This window comes from Hyperolius riggenbachi, chromosome 10, assembly GCF_040937935.1.
Source record: "Hyperolius riggenbachi isolate aHypRig1 chromosome 10, aHypRig1.pri, whole genome shotgun sequence".
In the NCBI taxonomy this organism is placed as follows: domain Eukaryota; kingdom Metazoa; phylum Chordata; class Amphibia; order Anura; family Hyperoliidae; genus Hyperolius; species Hyperolius riggenbachi.
The window spans coordinates 100,200,381-100,218,072 of record NC_090655.1 but is presented as its reverse complement, the minus strand read 5'-3'; the positions used below and the strand labels follow the sequence as shown (position 1 = coordinate 100,218,072).

Genomic DNA, 17,692 nt, shown 5'->3' with positions numbered 1-17,692 from the left:
CCTCCGCATACACACGGCGGAGGGACCTGGCAACTGATGCGGCGGAAGCTGTTGCTCCTCCCCCCGCCGGAAGCCCAATGTAATCCTATCTTGTTGCTGTCGCTAGTCCGCGTACTCACGCGGACTAGTGACAGTTGCGGCGGAGACTGTCGCCAGGCGATTGAGCGGTTAAATCGCCTGGCGACATCAGCGACGAGCGACAGTTCGAGGTGCGCGCCCGTGCAATGCCGCATACTCACGGGCGACCTGTCGCCGCAACACGCGCGCGCCGTGTGTTGCGGCGACAATTGTAGCCCGTGAGTATGGGCCATTAGATACCACTTGACACATATTTATTCACAGTAAAGTTGTACTGTTAATAAACGTATGATCTCTAAGTATTTTCTATTGTTTTTAATAATCTCAACCAGTGTTTCTCAACATTATTATAGCATGTATCCCTTTATTAATGACTGTATTGGGCAGGGACCCCTTGTTGTGAGTAAATTCACCCTCAAGTACACTTTGATGCATATATATTGCTCATGAGTTCTTCACAATAGTGTATAAATAATTTTCAAACCTTCCTTGATGCTTCAAACACTTATTCAGGTTAATTTATATATGGTTTATAATTTTTTTCTATCTTAAAACTTAAAATAATAGATGAACTATGTCAAGTTTAAGTAACCCCAACTTAAGTCCCCCCCTCCCCCCCCCCATGCATTGAGGACCTAGGATCTAAACTGCTTATTTAAATGTATTTCTATATAATGTATCAGTTTCTAAAAAAAGAAAAGTTGTTAAATGTTTCTATCTTTATCAAGCCCAAGTACCCCCTGTAACCTTCAGACGTACCCTCAGGGGTATGCATTCTGAATGTTATGAATCTTGGCTGTAGAGTCTCATGGATTGTCTGCACATCACGATCTGCACATAATAATAAGCTCCTGTTACTTAATGAGGCAACCATTACTAATACATGGGGTGTGTAAAGATCTGATCTTCAATCAGCAGTTGGCTGTCAAAGAACATTTTGTTACTGAGTCTGTTAGACAAAACTATCACAAGCTCCGTGAGAAGGGAAAAACTCCATAATGCAAGAATTCGTTCATAAGGGAAACATTTTATTCTTGATTCCAAAGGAGTAAGTGTGTCACAGAACAAGGGAAGGGGATGGTGTGTGGGGGGAGTACTGTAGTGCAAAGGGAGAGGAAGGTTGATTGTTGAACAAGTAGAGAGGGACTGCCAGACAGCAAAGAAGTAGAGGGAAAGATTGCAAGCTGGTAAGTGCTATTGGGCAGCAGCAGGTGGACTGGCCATCCAGATGGGCAACACTGATCTGTAGTATTTGCTACAACTGGCTCTCCTAGAAGACTATTCCACATGTGTACAGACAGTAAAGAGCTCTTTCCAAAACTGCAGATTAAACCTGCTTTCCCTTAGTCCCAAGGGTACATTCAAGTCTATTCTGGTAAACTTAAAGTCAACTTTTCACTTCATTTTTAGTATGAGCTTTTTAGATTTTTATAATTGGTTATGCTATCTCCTACTGGCAATTCTGTTGTCACAATGAACCTTAAAGGAACTGAAGCTACCACTGTGCATACCTTGTTTTTCATGGTTTGACCCAAGTCTTCATCAGACTTGCTTGTTTTATGGTTAGAAATTGCCATGACTCTGTTTCTATTTCTTGTAGATGTACAGACCTTTACCATGGCATCCAACAATAATTGATGTTCAGCTGGTCACCGTGGGATCCTTTGCTATCATCCCTGTTCCTGGAGAGTTCACGTAAGCTCCAATAAAGCGTGGCAATTTTACAACAGCAGTAGTGGAATTAAGAATGGTGAATGGAGGTTGCATTCCATAGCCACTCTTCCTTGGCAGACATTTTCATTATGTGTCACATCTGATTAAGCCTTATATTTTTCTCCACAGAACAATGTCTGGAAGAAGACTGAGGGAAGCAGTGCAACAGGTGTGAAGTAATGTATTTCCTCAATGTTAATGTAATTATTTCCTCTGGGTACTCCAGTTTCCCCCCAGTCCTATATCCCCTAAATATAAACAAATAGGTTTATTGGTCTCTCTCTACCACCCTCCAATATAGAAATACACAATGATGAGCGATTTCTGCATTTGTTATTTGGGGTAACAATTGCTGCAATTGTTATTTGTGGTGTAGTGAGGGCTAGATTTATTATTTGGTGATGATGATTGCTACTTTTGTTATTCAGGATGTAATAATAACTGTGCTTCTTATTTGGAGGTAATAATTGCTGCATTTGTTATTTGGAGTAAAATGATGGATGCATTTTTTATTTAGGGGTAATAACTGTTGCATTTGTTATTTGAAGTATGATGATGACTGCGTAGGGATGAGCAAAATTGTTTCTAGCAAGTTAGTGAGATTTTTATCAAACTTCCAATCTGTCAGCAAGAATCTCACAACTTAGTTTTGCAAATCTGGTATTAACCTCCCTGGCGGTATGATTATTTCCGAGATTTAGGACCTAAAAGCGGTGCATTTTTTGCATGCTTTTAGGGATCCATCTGAAAATGGCGCCTGCGAATAATGGCGCACGGTGTTGCCGCTAATCCGTTTGCCGCTTATCGCTATTTAACGTTAAAGCCTTATTGTTATTTAACGTTAAAGCCTTATTCTTATTTAGCGTTAACACACAGAACCCTCTCTGTACCTATCCCTAATCCTAAGACCCCCCTGGTGGTGCCTAACCTTAAGACCCCCCTGGTGGAGCCTAACCCTAAGACCCCGCTGGTGGTGCCTAACCCTAACCACCCCCCTGGTGGTGCCTAACCCTAAGACCCCCCCAGTTGGTGCCTAACCCTAACCACCCCCCTGGTGGTGCCTAACCCTAACCACCCCCCTGGTGGTGCCTAACCCTAAGACTCCCCCCCAGTGGTGCCTATCCCTAACCACCCCCCTGGTGGTGCCTAACCCTAACCACCCCCCTGGTGGTGCCTAACCCTAAGACTTCCCCCCAGTGGTGCCTAACCCTATCATTGACAGTGTTACATTAAATCCATTCACTGTTTTGCAGTTAAATAACTTCTGCAGTTTGGCTTATGTAGGGCGCTATTGATAAATAATGTTACTGTGGGCAATAACGTCTGCTGTTTGGCAAATAAACGGCACTATTGATAAATATCGTTAGTGTGTGCCACTATTGATAAATAACGTTAGTGAGTGCCGTTTTTCTTCTTTTTTCCCTATGCGCCATTATTATGCAGTACTAACTAAATAGCGATAAGCGTATGTTTTTAATGCGGCGCCATTTGTATGCATAGGCACTGTGCGCCATTATTCACTGATCCGTGCTTTTAGACCCTAAAACCACAAAATAATCATGCTGCTAGAGAGTCTGCAGCAGCCCCTACACTTACTCACCTCCCTGGGATCCAGCGCTGCAGTTTTCCTTCCATCATTTGGGTGGCATTGTAACCCTATAATGAGATCGCTGACTGTCGTCATGATGACAGACGGCAATCTCACCAGGGGGATGCAGAGTCTCGGAGGACAGGAAGATCCCGGGGGATGTGAGTTGAAGTGCCCGCTGTGCGCTATACTCTGCATAGATCTCGCGGCGGGCACCACGAGTCATGCTCGGGGTTACCGCTCTGAGCTGTGGATTTCCAACCTCGAGCCTGACTGGGGGTTACCGCCAGGGAAGTTAAAATGGCTCCAATGCATTTGCATTGCTTCATTGTGTCCATGTTTTGATTACAGTGAATTAATATAGTAAATAAAGAGAAAACTGTTCCAGGCATTTTCCATCTTTACTGCCTCTGACTGAATGTACCAGAATGGAGCGAGGCTGACTGAGATAAGATTCATTACAGCAGACACATTTATGATTATATTGGAATGCTTGCAATGCAAATTGCATGTAGACACATAATAAACACAGAGCAGTGGGTAAATGGAATTTTATTTTATGGCTGACAATCTTTAATGTACCTGCCCTCCATACCTACAAAAACATCAAATATTTTATATTTGTTGTTTTAAAATCTACTCACTTGCAGGATGTCTTTTTTTTTTCTTCTAGGAACTGGATCCATCTAGCTCTGCAAACATTGACGTGGTTATTTCGGGACTCAGTAATGTCTATACACATTATATCACCACCTTTGAAGAGTATCAGGTGAAACAGACTAGGATATGCTGAGAAAGAATAGCATTTAACTTGGAGATTAAACATAAACATATACTGTATTTGACCTTTTAAGATTAATGCTGCATAGGCATGAATGTTATAAAGTATTGGAATGTAATAATTCATAGCCGCGCCATGCAAAACTGCATTGAAATAGAAAAAACAGGCTTTTATTGGGCCATGTCAGTAGATATGAATTATTAACAAATCTCCTATCTGGAATGAATAGCTCAAAAATGGTGGTAAAGTCAACTGAACAATAACACAAACCACACACACATTATATATATATATACCGGTATATATATATATATATATATATATATATATACATACATAGGGCTTGATTCACAAAGCCGTGCAAACTGTTTAGCACGGGTGTGCCATTCGCTGACTTTTGCGCGCGCAAAGTGCCGCAATTTGCGCAAATCGCGGCACTTTGCAAAAGTCCGCGAACGGCACTTCGCGTGCTAACTGTTTAGCATGATGGATGACTGACTGAGCTAGAGAGCACAGCTCTCATTTTTTATTTTCCATATGTTGTGAATATGTGATTATGTTATTCACTTAGCACCCTAGCACTGAGCACTTTTATTCCCTGACGACGGCTCCAATTAGGGAGCCGAAACATGTTGGATTTGTGGTGGGGGGAATATAGCACATAAACAACTTTAGTGAGGAATAGGCTGATCAGAACTGACTTTGTATTTGATAGTCAATGATCTGATCGATGAATTGGTGGAAAATATATATGATTTTTAATTGGAATAATAAAAGTTATATTTTATATAAATACATTTATTACTCTGGACAGGAAGCAATTTTGTTTCGTTCAATCTAGATAAACCGTCTCTGTTTTCTTATTAAACAGGATATCACAGAACTGCTCTGATTCCCAAAAACATGTCCTGCAAGGCAAATGTCTTGGTGAAAGCTTCTGATTTGCTCTGAGCAGTGTATGTCAAGTCCTCCATTCTACTACTATAGACACAATACTATTAGACACAATGTTAACATTTCAAGCTTATCATTGTCGAATCGACACCAGAAAGTTGCTGCTTATCGAGACAATTTAGTATTTTTTTTTATCACTAACCCGGTTATTACATTTGTTATTTGGTTGCAGGAGTTTGTCAGGTTTGGAGAACTTTCGCTTTTTAAAATTAAGACAAGTCCGCAGCACTTAATGTTAACTTGCAACCCGATATAAGACATTAGATTTCAGAACAATTTCCCTTTAGATGGAAAGATAGGATAGCTACATAATGTATTTAGGTACTAGGATAACTGGACATGTTACAGATGTCTTAAAAACTAACTTTCTCCTACTCCTTGAAGTACTACAAGCTGTTTTGAGAAGATGGGATTCCCCACTGTCACCACCATGTTTACCCACTGGGCAGTGGAGGTTATGTACCTTCCCTGCCCGTGTTTGGTCAGATGGACCTTAGCCCTAATACTGTGTGCCAGAAATTTGTTGACCTGCCTCTGCACATGCCAGAACAGGTCCAGGATGCCTGCCTCAGAAAAATATCTTCTTACTGGTACATTTTACTATGGCGCTGCAATGCCTACAATTTTTCTTTCAACACACTGAGATCATCAATAACATAGTACGGTTGGTCACACAGAAGTTGGTGTGACACTGTAACACTATAGGTTGATCTTATAGCAGGCAGTGACCAGGCAAGGGGTACTGTCATAAATGTCTGTGACATTGTTTTCACTTTCTTTACACACTGAGATCATTGTTAAAGAGTAACTGTCAGACTGCAGAAGCTAATTTAAACCTCTATTCTCCTGTGTTAAACAGTTTAGAAGGAAGCCAAAAAGGCATTAGTGAAGATAAAAATCTCTCTTACCTTTGATGTGTGCTTATCAGCAAAGCTGTTAGACCCAAGCAGGACGCAAGCCACATACTATACTGCAAAGCATTCTGGGGCCCTCCCCTCGGCTGCTAATGAGACGTTACAGCAGCTTGTAATCAGTCCAGCGCGTAGCACTGATAAATCTCCGGGCAGAGTACACTGCAGGAGTCAGCTATTGTTCCTAGCCACATGGCTAATTAATATTCACTGCACACTGTGTTATTCAGTACAAGCTTTTCTGTGATCAGGAAGCAGGCAGGACATGACGACACAATTGGCTTCATAGAAGACAGAAAAACATGGAACCTGCCATGAGCTGTCAGGAGCATCAATCTCTGCATATACTATATAAAAATTCTGTGAAGTACAAACGTGGACAGTGAAATGCATATGTAATGTAAGTACAGCCAATCTTTAGCTACTGATATATGTGTTTATTTTCTCTGAGACCTTATACCTAACAGCTGCTCTTTAACACATAGTAGGGTCAGTCACAAGAGTGTTGATGTGGTGCTGTGTGGGGATAAAAGCACATGTAGTGTTACAAATGTCAGTGACACTCTATCACTTTTGCCCATTGACACTGGGCTATAACATTGACACAACCATACACTACACTGTATATGGGTATTGTGTTTTTGCAAGACACCACACCACAAAAAGCAACAACACATCAGTACAGCAGGGTCAATGTCAGTTCCTTTACAGGACTTTAGTGGTAAGGATCGTCAAAAGGACTACTGGGAAAGGGGGTGGGGGGAATTGGGGGGTCCTATCTGGTGAACTGCAAGGAGCTGAGCACCTAAGAAGCAGCTTCACAGCACTAATAGCACAATCAGCCTATCTCTCACTGTCCCTCAATCTGCAGCAGCAAAACCTCTCCCTGCATCCTGTGCACTGGCAGCGAACTACTACGTATGCACTGCAGAATGCCGGTAACTGTTTATTGAGCACCATTAACCACCCTGGCGTTCTATTAAGATCGCCAGGGCGGCTGTGGGAGGGTTTTTTTTAAATAAAAAAAAAACTATTTCATGCAGCCAACTGAAAGTTGGCTGCATGAAAGCCCACTAGAGGGCGCTCCGGAGGCGTTCTTCCGATCGCCTCCGGCGCCCAGAATAAACAAGGAAGGCCGCAATGAGCGGCCTTCCTTGTTTTGCTTACATCGTCGCCATAGCGACGAGCGGAGTGACGTCATGGACGTCAGCCGACGTCCTGACGTCAGCCGCCTCCGATCCAGCCCTTAGCGCTGGCCGGAACTTTTTGTTCCGGCTACGCTGGGCTCAGGCGGCTGGGGGAACCCTCTTTCGCCGCTGCTCGTGGCGGATCGCCGCAGAGCAGCGACGATCGGGCAGCACACGTGGCTGGCAAAGTGCCGGCTGCGTGTGCTGCTCTTTATTTGATGAAAATCGGCCCAGCAGGGCCTGAGCGGCAGCCTCCTGCGGTGATGGACGAGCTGAGCTCGTCCATACCGCCCGGCTGGTTAACCTCAATGGCGGTAAGCCCGTGCTGAGCACGGGCTATGCCGCCGGAAGGCACCGCTCAGGCCCCGCTGGGCTGATTTGCATAATTTTTTTTTGCTACACGCAGCTAGCACTTTGCTAGCTGCGTGTGCAATCCGATCGCCGCCGCTACCCGCCGATCTGCCGCTGTCCGTCGCACCGCAGCCGCCCCCCCCCCCCCCCCAGACCCCCTGCGCTGCCTGGCCAATCAGTGCCAGGCAGCGCTGAGGGGTGGTTCGGAGTCCCCTTTGACGTCACGACGTTGATGACGTCAGTGGCGTCATCCCGCCCGTCGCCATGGGGACGGGGGAAGCCCTCCAGGAGATCCCGTTCTTTGAAGGGGCTGGGGGGATGCCGCTGAGCAGTGGCTATCATGTAGCATCATCTTGTCTCGCTACATGGAGAAAAAAAAAAAAAAAAAACTGCTTTGCTGTCCCCTGGCGGATTTTAATAAACCGCCAGGAGGGTTAATATGAAATGTGATGCCCCTAAAACAAAGAGATTAAAAACCTTGTGGAGACATACCGGTAATCATAAAATACAATGGGTTTTATTCAGAAAACCTCTCATAAATTACTTATTTATCACCTAATTGATAAAAATACCCTTTCAGCACATTTACAAGCAAAATAATCACTCAAAATAAGTTGTTCTTGATTAACTTAATTTCAATATTATTTTTCTTACCTTAATTATATTATATTTTTGCTCTTTGGGAGCTTAAAGAGAGCCTGTAACAAAAAAAAGTTCCCCTGGGGAGTACTCACCGCGGGAGGGGGAAGCCTCAGGGTCCCAATGAGGCATCCCCCTCTCCTGCAGCTGCAGGCAGTCCAGCGCTGGCTCCCCTGAAGTGTCCCAGAATCCTCCCTCGACAAGCCTGATAAGCGCTGATTTATTTACCTCTCCTGGCTTCAGCGGGGGCGCTGTTGTGGCTCTCCGCATGGAAATAGGCGAAAATAGCCGATCTCCGTCGGGTCCGCTTTACTGCACAGGCACAGCAGACTTGTGCCTTCGCAGTAGAGCGGCCGACGGAGCTCGGCTATTTTCACCTATCTTTGTGCAGAGAGCGGATACTGCGCCTGCGCTGGAGCCGGGGAGGTAAATCCGTTCTGGGAGGATTTTTGCTGCCGCCGTGGGACCGAAGAGGGCGGGGAAGCCTCAATAGGATGCGGAGGCTTCCCCCACCCGAGGTGAGTACCCCACAGGGGAGGTTTTCTTCATTAAAGGTTTTCTTTAAAAATGTAACCTAGATAAGGTGAAAACAGGTTAAAAAGCTTTGTGAATCATGCCCAGTATGTCTTAAATAAATAAAATAAAGAAAACATTTCCTTAATTGATTAAGTAAAAACTGTCTTTTCATTTTCTGCATGACTATCTCAAAACCTGTGGAGGAGTTATAAAGTGAGTTTCAAAGCACTCGTCCTCAAGGCTTATTTCCACGATAAATTGTATTTTTAGTATAATGCATTGCATCTGTTTGTTATATGCACCGTGGACCACATTGGCGTTACTTTCGCACACATTTGTGAACATTTATGTAGTAATTCTGTGCATGTTTGCATTTTTGATGAGGTATACTCAAAAGTGTATAGGGGATTGAAATTGTGTGTTTTAATGCATTCTTATGCACTTCCGCGGACTATAATGGGAACACAAAATATAACATGAAGTGCATTTGGTATCTGAAAAAAAAAAAAAAAAAAAAGCAACACAGAAATGGGAACACAAAAATAAGGTACCATATGAAACACAAACCGCATGTGTTTTCCAGAATGCATACAATTGCTTACAGTGGAAACAAGTGCTATATGTTATCTTCATACAACTGTTTATTTTAGTCACGATGCTCCTACTTCAGGTGGCCACACACAATAAAATGATACGATTTTACAGAAATTCGATAAAAACAATTGGTTGTCCCAAAAATCGAAAGCTTTTTTTTTTTAATTTAAGCATGAAATGCAATCGGTTTTCTCAAAATATAGATATAGGGTAGTTTGTCAATTTCTTAATATATACACCTAGTCAATATTCTCAGACTTTTCAATCATTTTTTTTTATAATTGAGGAAAAATTGAACATGTGTGGTATACACTTGTCAGAGTTTTTTAGATTGTACAATCAATCAAAAAAAATGATTGTATTAATTAAAAAAAATTTTTTTAAAAAATTGTATGCCGTGTGGCCACCTGTATTCAGAGTCTTCTAGTGTTCTCCAACCCTGTCCTCAAGGCCCACCAACATGTTGCATGTTTTGTGGAAATCCACACTGGCAGATAATCAGCTCTGCTGAGACACTAATTACCCCACCTGTGAATGTGTGTGGTTTCCTGCAAAACATGTACTGTTGGTGGGCCTTAAGGACAGGGTTGGAGAACTATGTTCTAGGATGAAAATCATGCATAAAATCTGGCAGTAATTCTCAGTGACCCTCTGCAATGCCAGGTAAATCCATTATGCAACATTTCTGAAAACATAAACGTTTTTGCGACTGTGCAATCAAATGCGCATCACAGACCCAGCCTAAATGCATTTATTTAAATAGCACAACAGTGCCGTAGTACATGCAAACATAAAACGAATTTTACTTCCTCAGGGTATTGAATTTTGAAGAGTAAACTTATTTCTGTCGAGTAAATATTGATATGAAAATGTGAATATTTAGATGATTTTTTTTTTAAACATGTGAATAATTTATCACAGAATTCTAATGATTAGGTTTTGCTTCCCTGTGAGGGGAGAAGTAAGAGTGTTGTGTTTTCTTCTTACAGGCGCAGAGATATGAGGCTGCATCTACTATTTTTGGGCCGCACACACTCTCTGCTTACCTGAAGCACTATGGCATTCTGGCTAAAGCAATAGCCGAGGTAAGCAATTACCAAAGTAATCCAGGGCAGACCTAGAGTAATACTGCTATGTTGCAAAGGTTTATTATATAGACTGAATGTTTTTCACAAGATTAGGTTGTCATTAAAGTGAACCCGAGGTGAAAATTATGTTTTTTTAGATATCCCACGGTTTCATTTTATATTTTAACATTAACAAACTAGATTGAATGTTTTGTTTCCTCTGCTCAGTGCCAGCCTAATAAGTGTCCCAGAATTAGTAAAAGGTCAATAGTTCATGTATTGTATCTCCCTCTGCTCTATTCTGCCAGGAAAACTTTTATGGCTGTAGTTTGCTTATCAGCGATGTTTACTATATTTCCAACAAGCTACCGTCAAGACAGAAGCTGTCACTTCCATGCCTAGAAATTAATTCTTTCACTCAGCAAAATAAAACAAGCAAAAAAAACTTGGTTATTAATATGTTTTTTATTGTACATACACATGATTATCTCATCATGTCATAAATCGTCTCCGGTACACTTCAAGACAACCACTGAGCTTCTTCCAATCAATCTCCCTTCTAATTTTTGGCAAGGATCTGTTTGGCCTTATAGTGTTTTCTTCACCCTAAAAAATGAGACACTATATGACTCAGTTTAAATTCTTTAACCACAAAGCGTTTCGTTGGACATGGTCATCAGCTGATATCTATTTAGAAGATTTATTGCTAAGTGAGTACCTCTTTAAGACCCAAAGGGACGCTCATTTGCAATTTATCTTTCAAAAAGACACCACACAATGAAATTGGTTGTGACCAGCAAAATGCGTTATGATTAAGGCTGGTTTCACACCAGGACGTTGCTTTTTAGGGGATGTTATGGTCGCATAACGTGCCCCTAACGCAACGCCTGGTGCTCTCTGATGTGGACGTCAGAGTGAGCCGCGTTGTGCAGCTCGCTCTGGCGTCCGTGATGACGTGATGCATACTGTTGGACGCATGCGGTATTACGTGCTCCCGCCCGGCCAATCGCCGCACTGAGCGGCCGCTCCAGGAAGTAAACACTGCATGTCACTGAGTGCAGTGAATATTAATTAGCCATGTGCCTGGCCGCTCTCCGCTCCTCCCCAACGTTACTGAGCATGTGCAAACAGTCTAACGCGGCTCTGCCGCTTATAAGGTACTGCATGCAGTACGTTGCCTTGTGACGCAGCGTTACTAAGTAACGCAACGTGGGCACTGTGAACAGCCCATTGATATTTCATTGCTGTGCAGTGGGGTGCGTTACAGGCTGCTCTAACGTGCGCCTGTAACGTCCCACTGTGAAACCAGCCTAAAAGATTAAAATAGGAATCATATAATTAATAGGAAATGTATTATTAACATTAGAATTGTCCCTCTAATGGTGGCCATACTTGGTACAATTTTTTCATACAATCTTACCATTTCTATGTAGTATAAGGTAAATTAAGTGAATATACTGAAAGGATAATTTAGGCAGTTCCCTTATATTACATAGAAATGGTAAGATTGTATGAAAAAAACTGTACCATGTATGGCCACCATAAGTTTGAGAAAGTCTGGAACCCATGACTGTCGGCGGGAAAGGTGGAGGGAAGGAAGGGAGGGGTTGTGTGTGTAGGGTTTTATAATGTTCCAGGCTGTGACTGTGTATTGTCTATGTATGCCTTTCTTTTTTTTTCTTTTTTTTACAAAAGATAGTAACAATTATCTGTTAAACAATGTAATCGTAGAGATATGTGGACCAAGGATATTCCAACTATATCAGACCAAGATTGGTTGAAGGCCCTTCAGGCTATACCCCTATTATCAGTAAATGCCACACAGAAGTTCACGCAGCTTCAAATAATCCATAGGTCTCAATATACACCTAAACGACTATTCAAATTTGGTCTGCTTCCCTCGCCAGCCTGTCCTAGATGCGCTAGAGATCACGGGGACCTGTTGCACATGCTCTGGAACTGTCCCAAATTAAGGAGATACTGGAATAATATTTTGATGGCTATAGATCAAATTTTTAAAATAAAGATCCCACGTACTGAGGTGGTCTGTGTGTTGGGGGCATTTGAGGATGGCACTATGTCCGAGCATACTAGAATTGCGATCTTAAGAGTACTGTTTGTGGCTAGGAAATTGATTCTTCAGATGTGGAAAAATCCCAATCCCCCCACTATAAACATGTGGATAGTGCAGGTAAACGCCTCGCTAAAATTGGAAAAAGTTATTTACAAACATAGGGGGGCTGTGGGTAAGTTTGAAAAAATATGGTGCAACTGGCTGGCCGCACATGATTATGTAGATCCCGATCTTATCAGAGACCAGATCTTGGCAAATATTGGCTTATCAAGAACAGAGGCGTCAATTCACCAGAGAGGATTTACTAAGAGAAAAAAGGTAGGTAGTTTATCTCATGAGGTATTTTAACACTCTGGAGTCAATTCACCAGTGTGAGAGGACAGAGAGAACAGTGTTCGATAGCAGGGGATAATGGAGAGATATGCATGAGGAAAGTGTGAGAAAGCAGAGAGTTAGGTAATCGGTATTAATGATTTACATGGGATAATTTTTCTCTCTGTAAGCTTGAAAGTGAAGCATTGTGGGTAGGAGTCAGAGTTTTACCACTACCTGACCAGAGTATTCCCGCCTTTTACTGTCGGATCATATCATAAATCATATCACGAGTGAGTCTGAACTTCTTCACCGCCTCTGTCTCAGTAAAATTATCAAGAACTGTTCTCTCACGAAAAATACGAGGGGCGATTAAACAGACCCTCCTCCTGCGCCTTCGTCTCCTCATAATAGAAGCAAGCTCTAAGGCCTAGTGCACACCAGAGCGGTTCGGCTGCGTTTTGCGATCCGCTTGCGGCTGCGGATACGCTTGGGTAATGTATTTCAATGGGCTGGTACACACCAGAGCGGGAGGCGTTTTGCAGAAACGCATACTCGCGGGCTGCTGCAGATTTTGGATTGCGGAGGCGTTTCTGCCTCAATGTTATGTATAGGAAAAATGCAAACCGCTCTGAAAAACGGCACTTCAGAGCGGTTTGCCAGGCGTTTTTTGTTACAGTAGCTGTTCAGTAACAGCTTTACTGTAACAATACATGAAATCTACTACACCAAAAACGCTCCACAAAACCGCAAAATGCTAGCTAAAACGCTACAGAAAAATAAGAAAAAGCGTTTCAAAATCTGCTAGCATTTTGCGTATCTGCTAGCGGTTTTTGGTGTGCACCGGGCCTCACAGAGTAAGCTCAAAAGGCTCCATCTTCCACAGCAGCAGCTGCTGTGTGAAAACCACGATATATCCAGGTTCATTCAGGGGATAAAGAGATGAAAAAATAACTAATGGCCACACCCCCTTTCTTCCCTGGTGAATTATGATTTGGAGAAAAACTAACTACTATCACTTATTTATCTCATACTTATCTCACATTTATCTCTTGCATTTCTCTCTGTCGATATTTTCCCCTATACTTTTGGAGAATTGCTATTTGGAGATATCACAGGAGGTACATTACCTCCCAAGAGATAAATAGGTTGGTAACCTCTGGTGAATTGACGCCATAGAATGTTAATTTTAGCTAAGACATGCTTGAATTTGTTGTATCTTTATGTACTATACTCTTGCTGTACGAAAGCTACTACCCGTCAATGCCTTGTATGACTTGTAAGACCTCAATAAACTGAGTTTTGTTGATCAAAAAAAACCAATGTAATCATATAGTGTTTAATCTATGAGCAGGGCGGGCTCTAGACTTTTTGCTACCTGAGGCAAACATGTGAGGATGTGCCCCACCCACCTATTTTGGAATGATCGCACAGCACCAGACAATTTGCTCTGCTTCATTTAATGTTCTCACATGACATGCTGCAGCACAACTCAATAGCACATTGGCGGGCTGTGAGTCTGTGACAAACAAACTGCTCACCCTCAGGTACACACAGTACATAAATTCTGCCCCTGAAATATCTGTTCCTGATGCAAATGTTTTACCTTGCTTCATGAGAGAACCAACCCTGTCTATGAAGAGGTAAGATAGTAAATGCTGAGATTCATCTGTAGGGGATGCCTCTTGTTTGTAGTACAGAGGTAAATAAAATCTTAGTTTAATAGAATATTGAGTCATAGTTTAAATTTGATGTTTTTTTTTTTTTACCATTAAAATACAGGACAAGTCTTACCAACTGAAAAGACACAGAGCTGCTATAGATTCCGGACCCATAGTCTCTGAGGCCCGGTTCACACTAGGATGTAAACGCAGCAGATGCATAAACATTGCAATAAGCAAACCTGCTCAGGATGTGATGCTGGCATTCTTCACTTGGGACACTGCGTTTGCATTGCCACCCGTCCACTGGTACTTCCAGCGCATTTCCCGTCTTCTGCCCCATCCCCACTCATCCTCTGCTCATCCGGAGACCAAAAAGCATGGGGGCCTCCTGTTGGTTTGTAAAAAGAAAAAAAAAAGTGAATCCTACCTAGCAACAGAACTTTCTGTACTGCAGGAGGATTCCCATTGGCTCCTTTGAAAACAGGAAGCCATAATTTTCCTGGTCTCAATGACAAGCAGGGAAGTCGACAATCAATTTCTATGGGGCAGGTGAACAATTTTAATGTGGGGGAAGCCTAGTGGGAAGAGACACCATCCCTTCCTATAGGCTTCTATCCCATCCGATTTGCAGTCCAGCTACGAAAAATGCATTGTGGGACAAAAGGGCAGGAGAGCCTGGCCAAAAAGGCCTTACAGTCTAAGGATTTAAGGCATAGGAGAGGAGGTAAAGGGAAGCTGTGTATGAGATGGTAAAAAATGATGACCAGTGGCCAAAGTGTCCTAGGTAGGAGAGTATGCTTGCCTGAAGAGGTGTGTTTTCAGGTTGCGCCTAAAAAGTGTACGCATGGGTGAATGGCGGATGTGAGGGAGGGTGTTCCAGAGGAGGGAAGAGGATCGAAAGAAGTCTTGTAAGCTGGAGTGAGAAGAGGTGACCAGAGAGGAAGACAGAAGAATATTGTTATGCTGGGGATACACGGTACGTTTCTGTACCGTGTATCGACCAGCTGATCCGGCCAGCTGATAATATTCAGCTGGCCCGATCATGCCGCTCAACCCGCGCCCGCTCGATTCCCGCCGGCGGACAATGGCAGGGAATTGAGCGGTGATAAGGAAGCGCTGGTGGGGACGAACGGCAATCAATCCGCGTGCACGCGCGGACGAGCGGGGATGCGCCGGCATCGAGCCGCTGGCTCGATCCGGCGCATAAAACGAGCCGTGTATGTCCGGCCTTAGAGCGGAAATTGTGTTCAGGATGTTATCTGGAAATAAGTTTATTTAGATAAGGAGCTAGGTTGTAAAGAGCTTTGTAGACGGGGTCAGTTTTCTGGTAGATTTGATCTATTTAACTGAATTTTAAAGTGATCTATTGATCCCCACAAACCAGAGCCGGATGAAGGCTAAATGGGGCCCTAAGCAAAGTAACTGATTTGGGCCCCCCATCATGTCGTAATAGAATCAGAAGATGCAGCTGCACAGCAACATGCCGCACACACCGGGGCAGTCGAGCTAATGGTTGCTATGGGCAACAGCCCGCTTTCCTCTGTGGGTGCGCAATGCAGGGAATAGCAGCGGCAAAATGCAGAGTGAGAGATGAATGGCTGGGACATTTGCACTCAGGGGCTGGGGCACCCCTGTGAAGAGGGCGCCAGATATCACAGCAGCAGCACTTTCCCCCTGCATCTCCAGCCTGGCATCTCCATAGCAGAAAGCTCTGAACACCGCCAAACCGGAAGCCGTTCCGCAGACAGAATTACATAACCACCCCCACCACCGAACAACTGATTTCCTCCTAAACTAGACAGCCACCATGCAGCCTCCATCCCAGTGAATACGATAATCCAGCAGAGAAGGCAGCCGCAGCGGGGGAGAATGATGGCACCAGATGACTCGCATTCACCTATTGCGATCCAAGCAATAGAGGTCCCGTCATCCGGAGCCCATCTCCTCTAGAGTGCTGCCAGTCTATTACTACTACTATTACTACTTCCTACTTCCTGTCTGATCGGAGAATCAGGAAGTTCAGAGCGACGGGATCTCTATCGCTTGGATCATGGATAGGTGAGTGAGCGTTTGCCATCTGCTGCTGTCATTCTTGCTGCAGCTGTGGTTCTCTGTGGGAAGGGAGGGTTGGAGTGGGGAGCGTCAGAGCGCACAATAGCAGGAGGGGGACCTAGGAGGAGAGCCTGGCTCTGAAGACAATCAGCAGCACGCGGCATCATTTGACAAGACAAGACAGAACAAATATCCTTTTATATCGTGCTTTTCTCCTGGCGGACTCAAAGCGCCAGAGCTGCAGCCACTAGGACGTGCCCTATAGGCAGGAGCAGTGTTAGAGAGACTTGCCTAAGGTCTCCTACTGAATAGGTGCTGGCTTACTGAACAGGCAGAGCTGAGATTCGAACCCTGGTCTCCTGTGTCAGAGGCAGAGCCCTTAAAGGAACTCTGAACAGTAGCATACACCACAACTAATTAATTACATCCTAATTATATCCCCCTGGGTTCCTTATATTTCATTGCATTGTGCTGAATCGAGCTGCCGACTTTGGAGAAAAGTCGTCTTGTGGCTGCGATTTCGATCGTGAAAATAGCGAAAACTAAAAAGCATAGGGCGGCCGTTTATATATCATTGGAAAGAGGAGAAAAAGAGCTTTAAAATGATATGCATCTTTCCATAGTTACTGCACTGCTCTGAGTCCCTTTAACCATTATACCATCCAGCCGACAGGATGGCGAGGGCTGGTTTATGTGCTGATGGGGCCCCGTTGACTCTGAATGGGGGGGCCCCAAGCAACTGCTTTTGTTGCCTGGTCGGTAATCCGGCCCTGCCAAACTGATTTAAAACATTTAACACATTTCTGAGGGTGCATATAATTATTCAGGTGGAAGTTTTCAAAGTTTTAAAATTTATAATTGTACTTAAATTCTAAAAGCTTCCATGATAAATGTTATCTTTGCATTTATACTTGCTTTCATTTCAGAATACTGTTCATCAACTGCCCAAAGGACCAGAACCACCATTCGTTAATGAATCCCAACTTAATAGTTGGCTGCCTTTTGTTCCTGTAGACAAAGCCCCAGACAACAAGACAATTGGAGATATTTTGAAAGATGTCAGTGCATCGTATCTGCCAGTAAGTAATATATGAATTATGTGGTATAAAGTTGTCCTCATTACAAGGAATTGGTTTGTGAAATAGTTGACAATTATTTTTATAAGCTAAGATGAGAGGACCAAAGGAACAGAAGTGCATTATAACCTCTAT

The 17,692-nt window shown here is 43.3% G+C and overlaps 1 protein-coding gene across 1 annotated transcript in view; it reads left to right on the top strand.

The window, feature by feature from the left end:
* ASAH2 (N-acylsphingosine amidohydrolase 2) overlaps nucleotides 1-17,692 on the top strand; it is an 85,504-nt gene that overhangs the window by 43,915 nt on the left and 23,897 nt on the right. Inside the window, exons 14-18 of the mRNA XM_068258932.1 lie at nucleotides 1,679-1,773; nucleotides 1,921-1,960; nucleotides 4,053-4,148; nucleotides 10,302-10,397; nucleotides 17,408-17,560. Coding sequence (XP_068115033.1) covers nucleotides 1,679-1,773; nucleotides 1,921-1,960; nucleotides 4,053-4,148; nucleotides 10,302-10,397; nucleotides 17,408-17,560 — 480 coding nt within the window. The remainder of the gene's footprint in view (nucleotides 1-1,678; nucleotides 1,774-1,920; nucleotides 1,961-4,052; nucleotides 4,149-10,301; nucleotides 10,398-17,407; nucleotides 17,561-17,692) is intronic.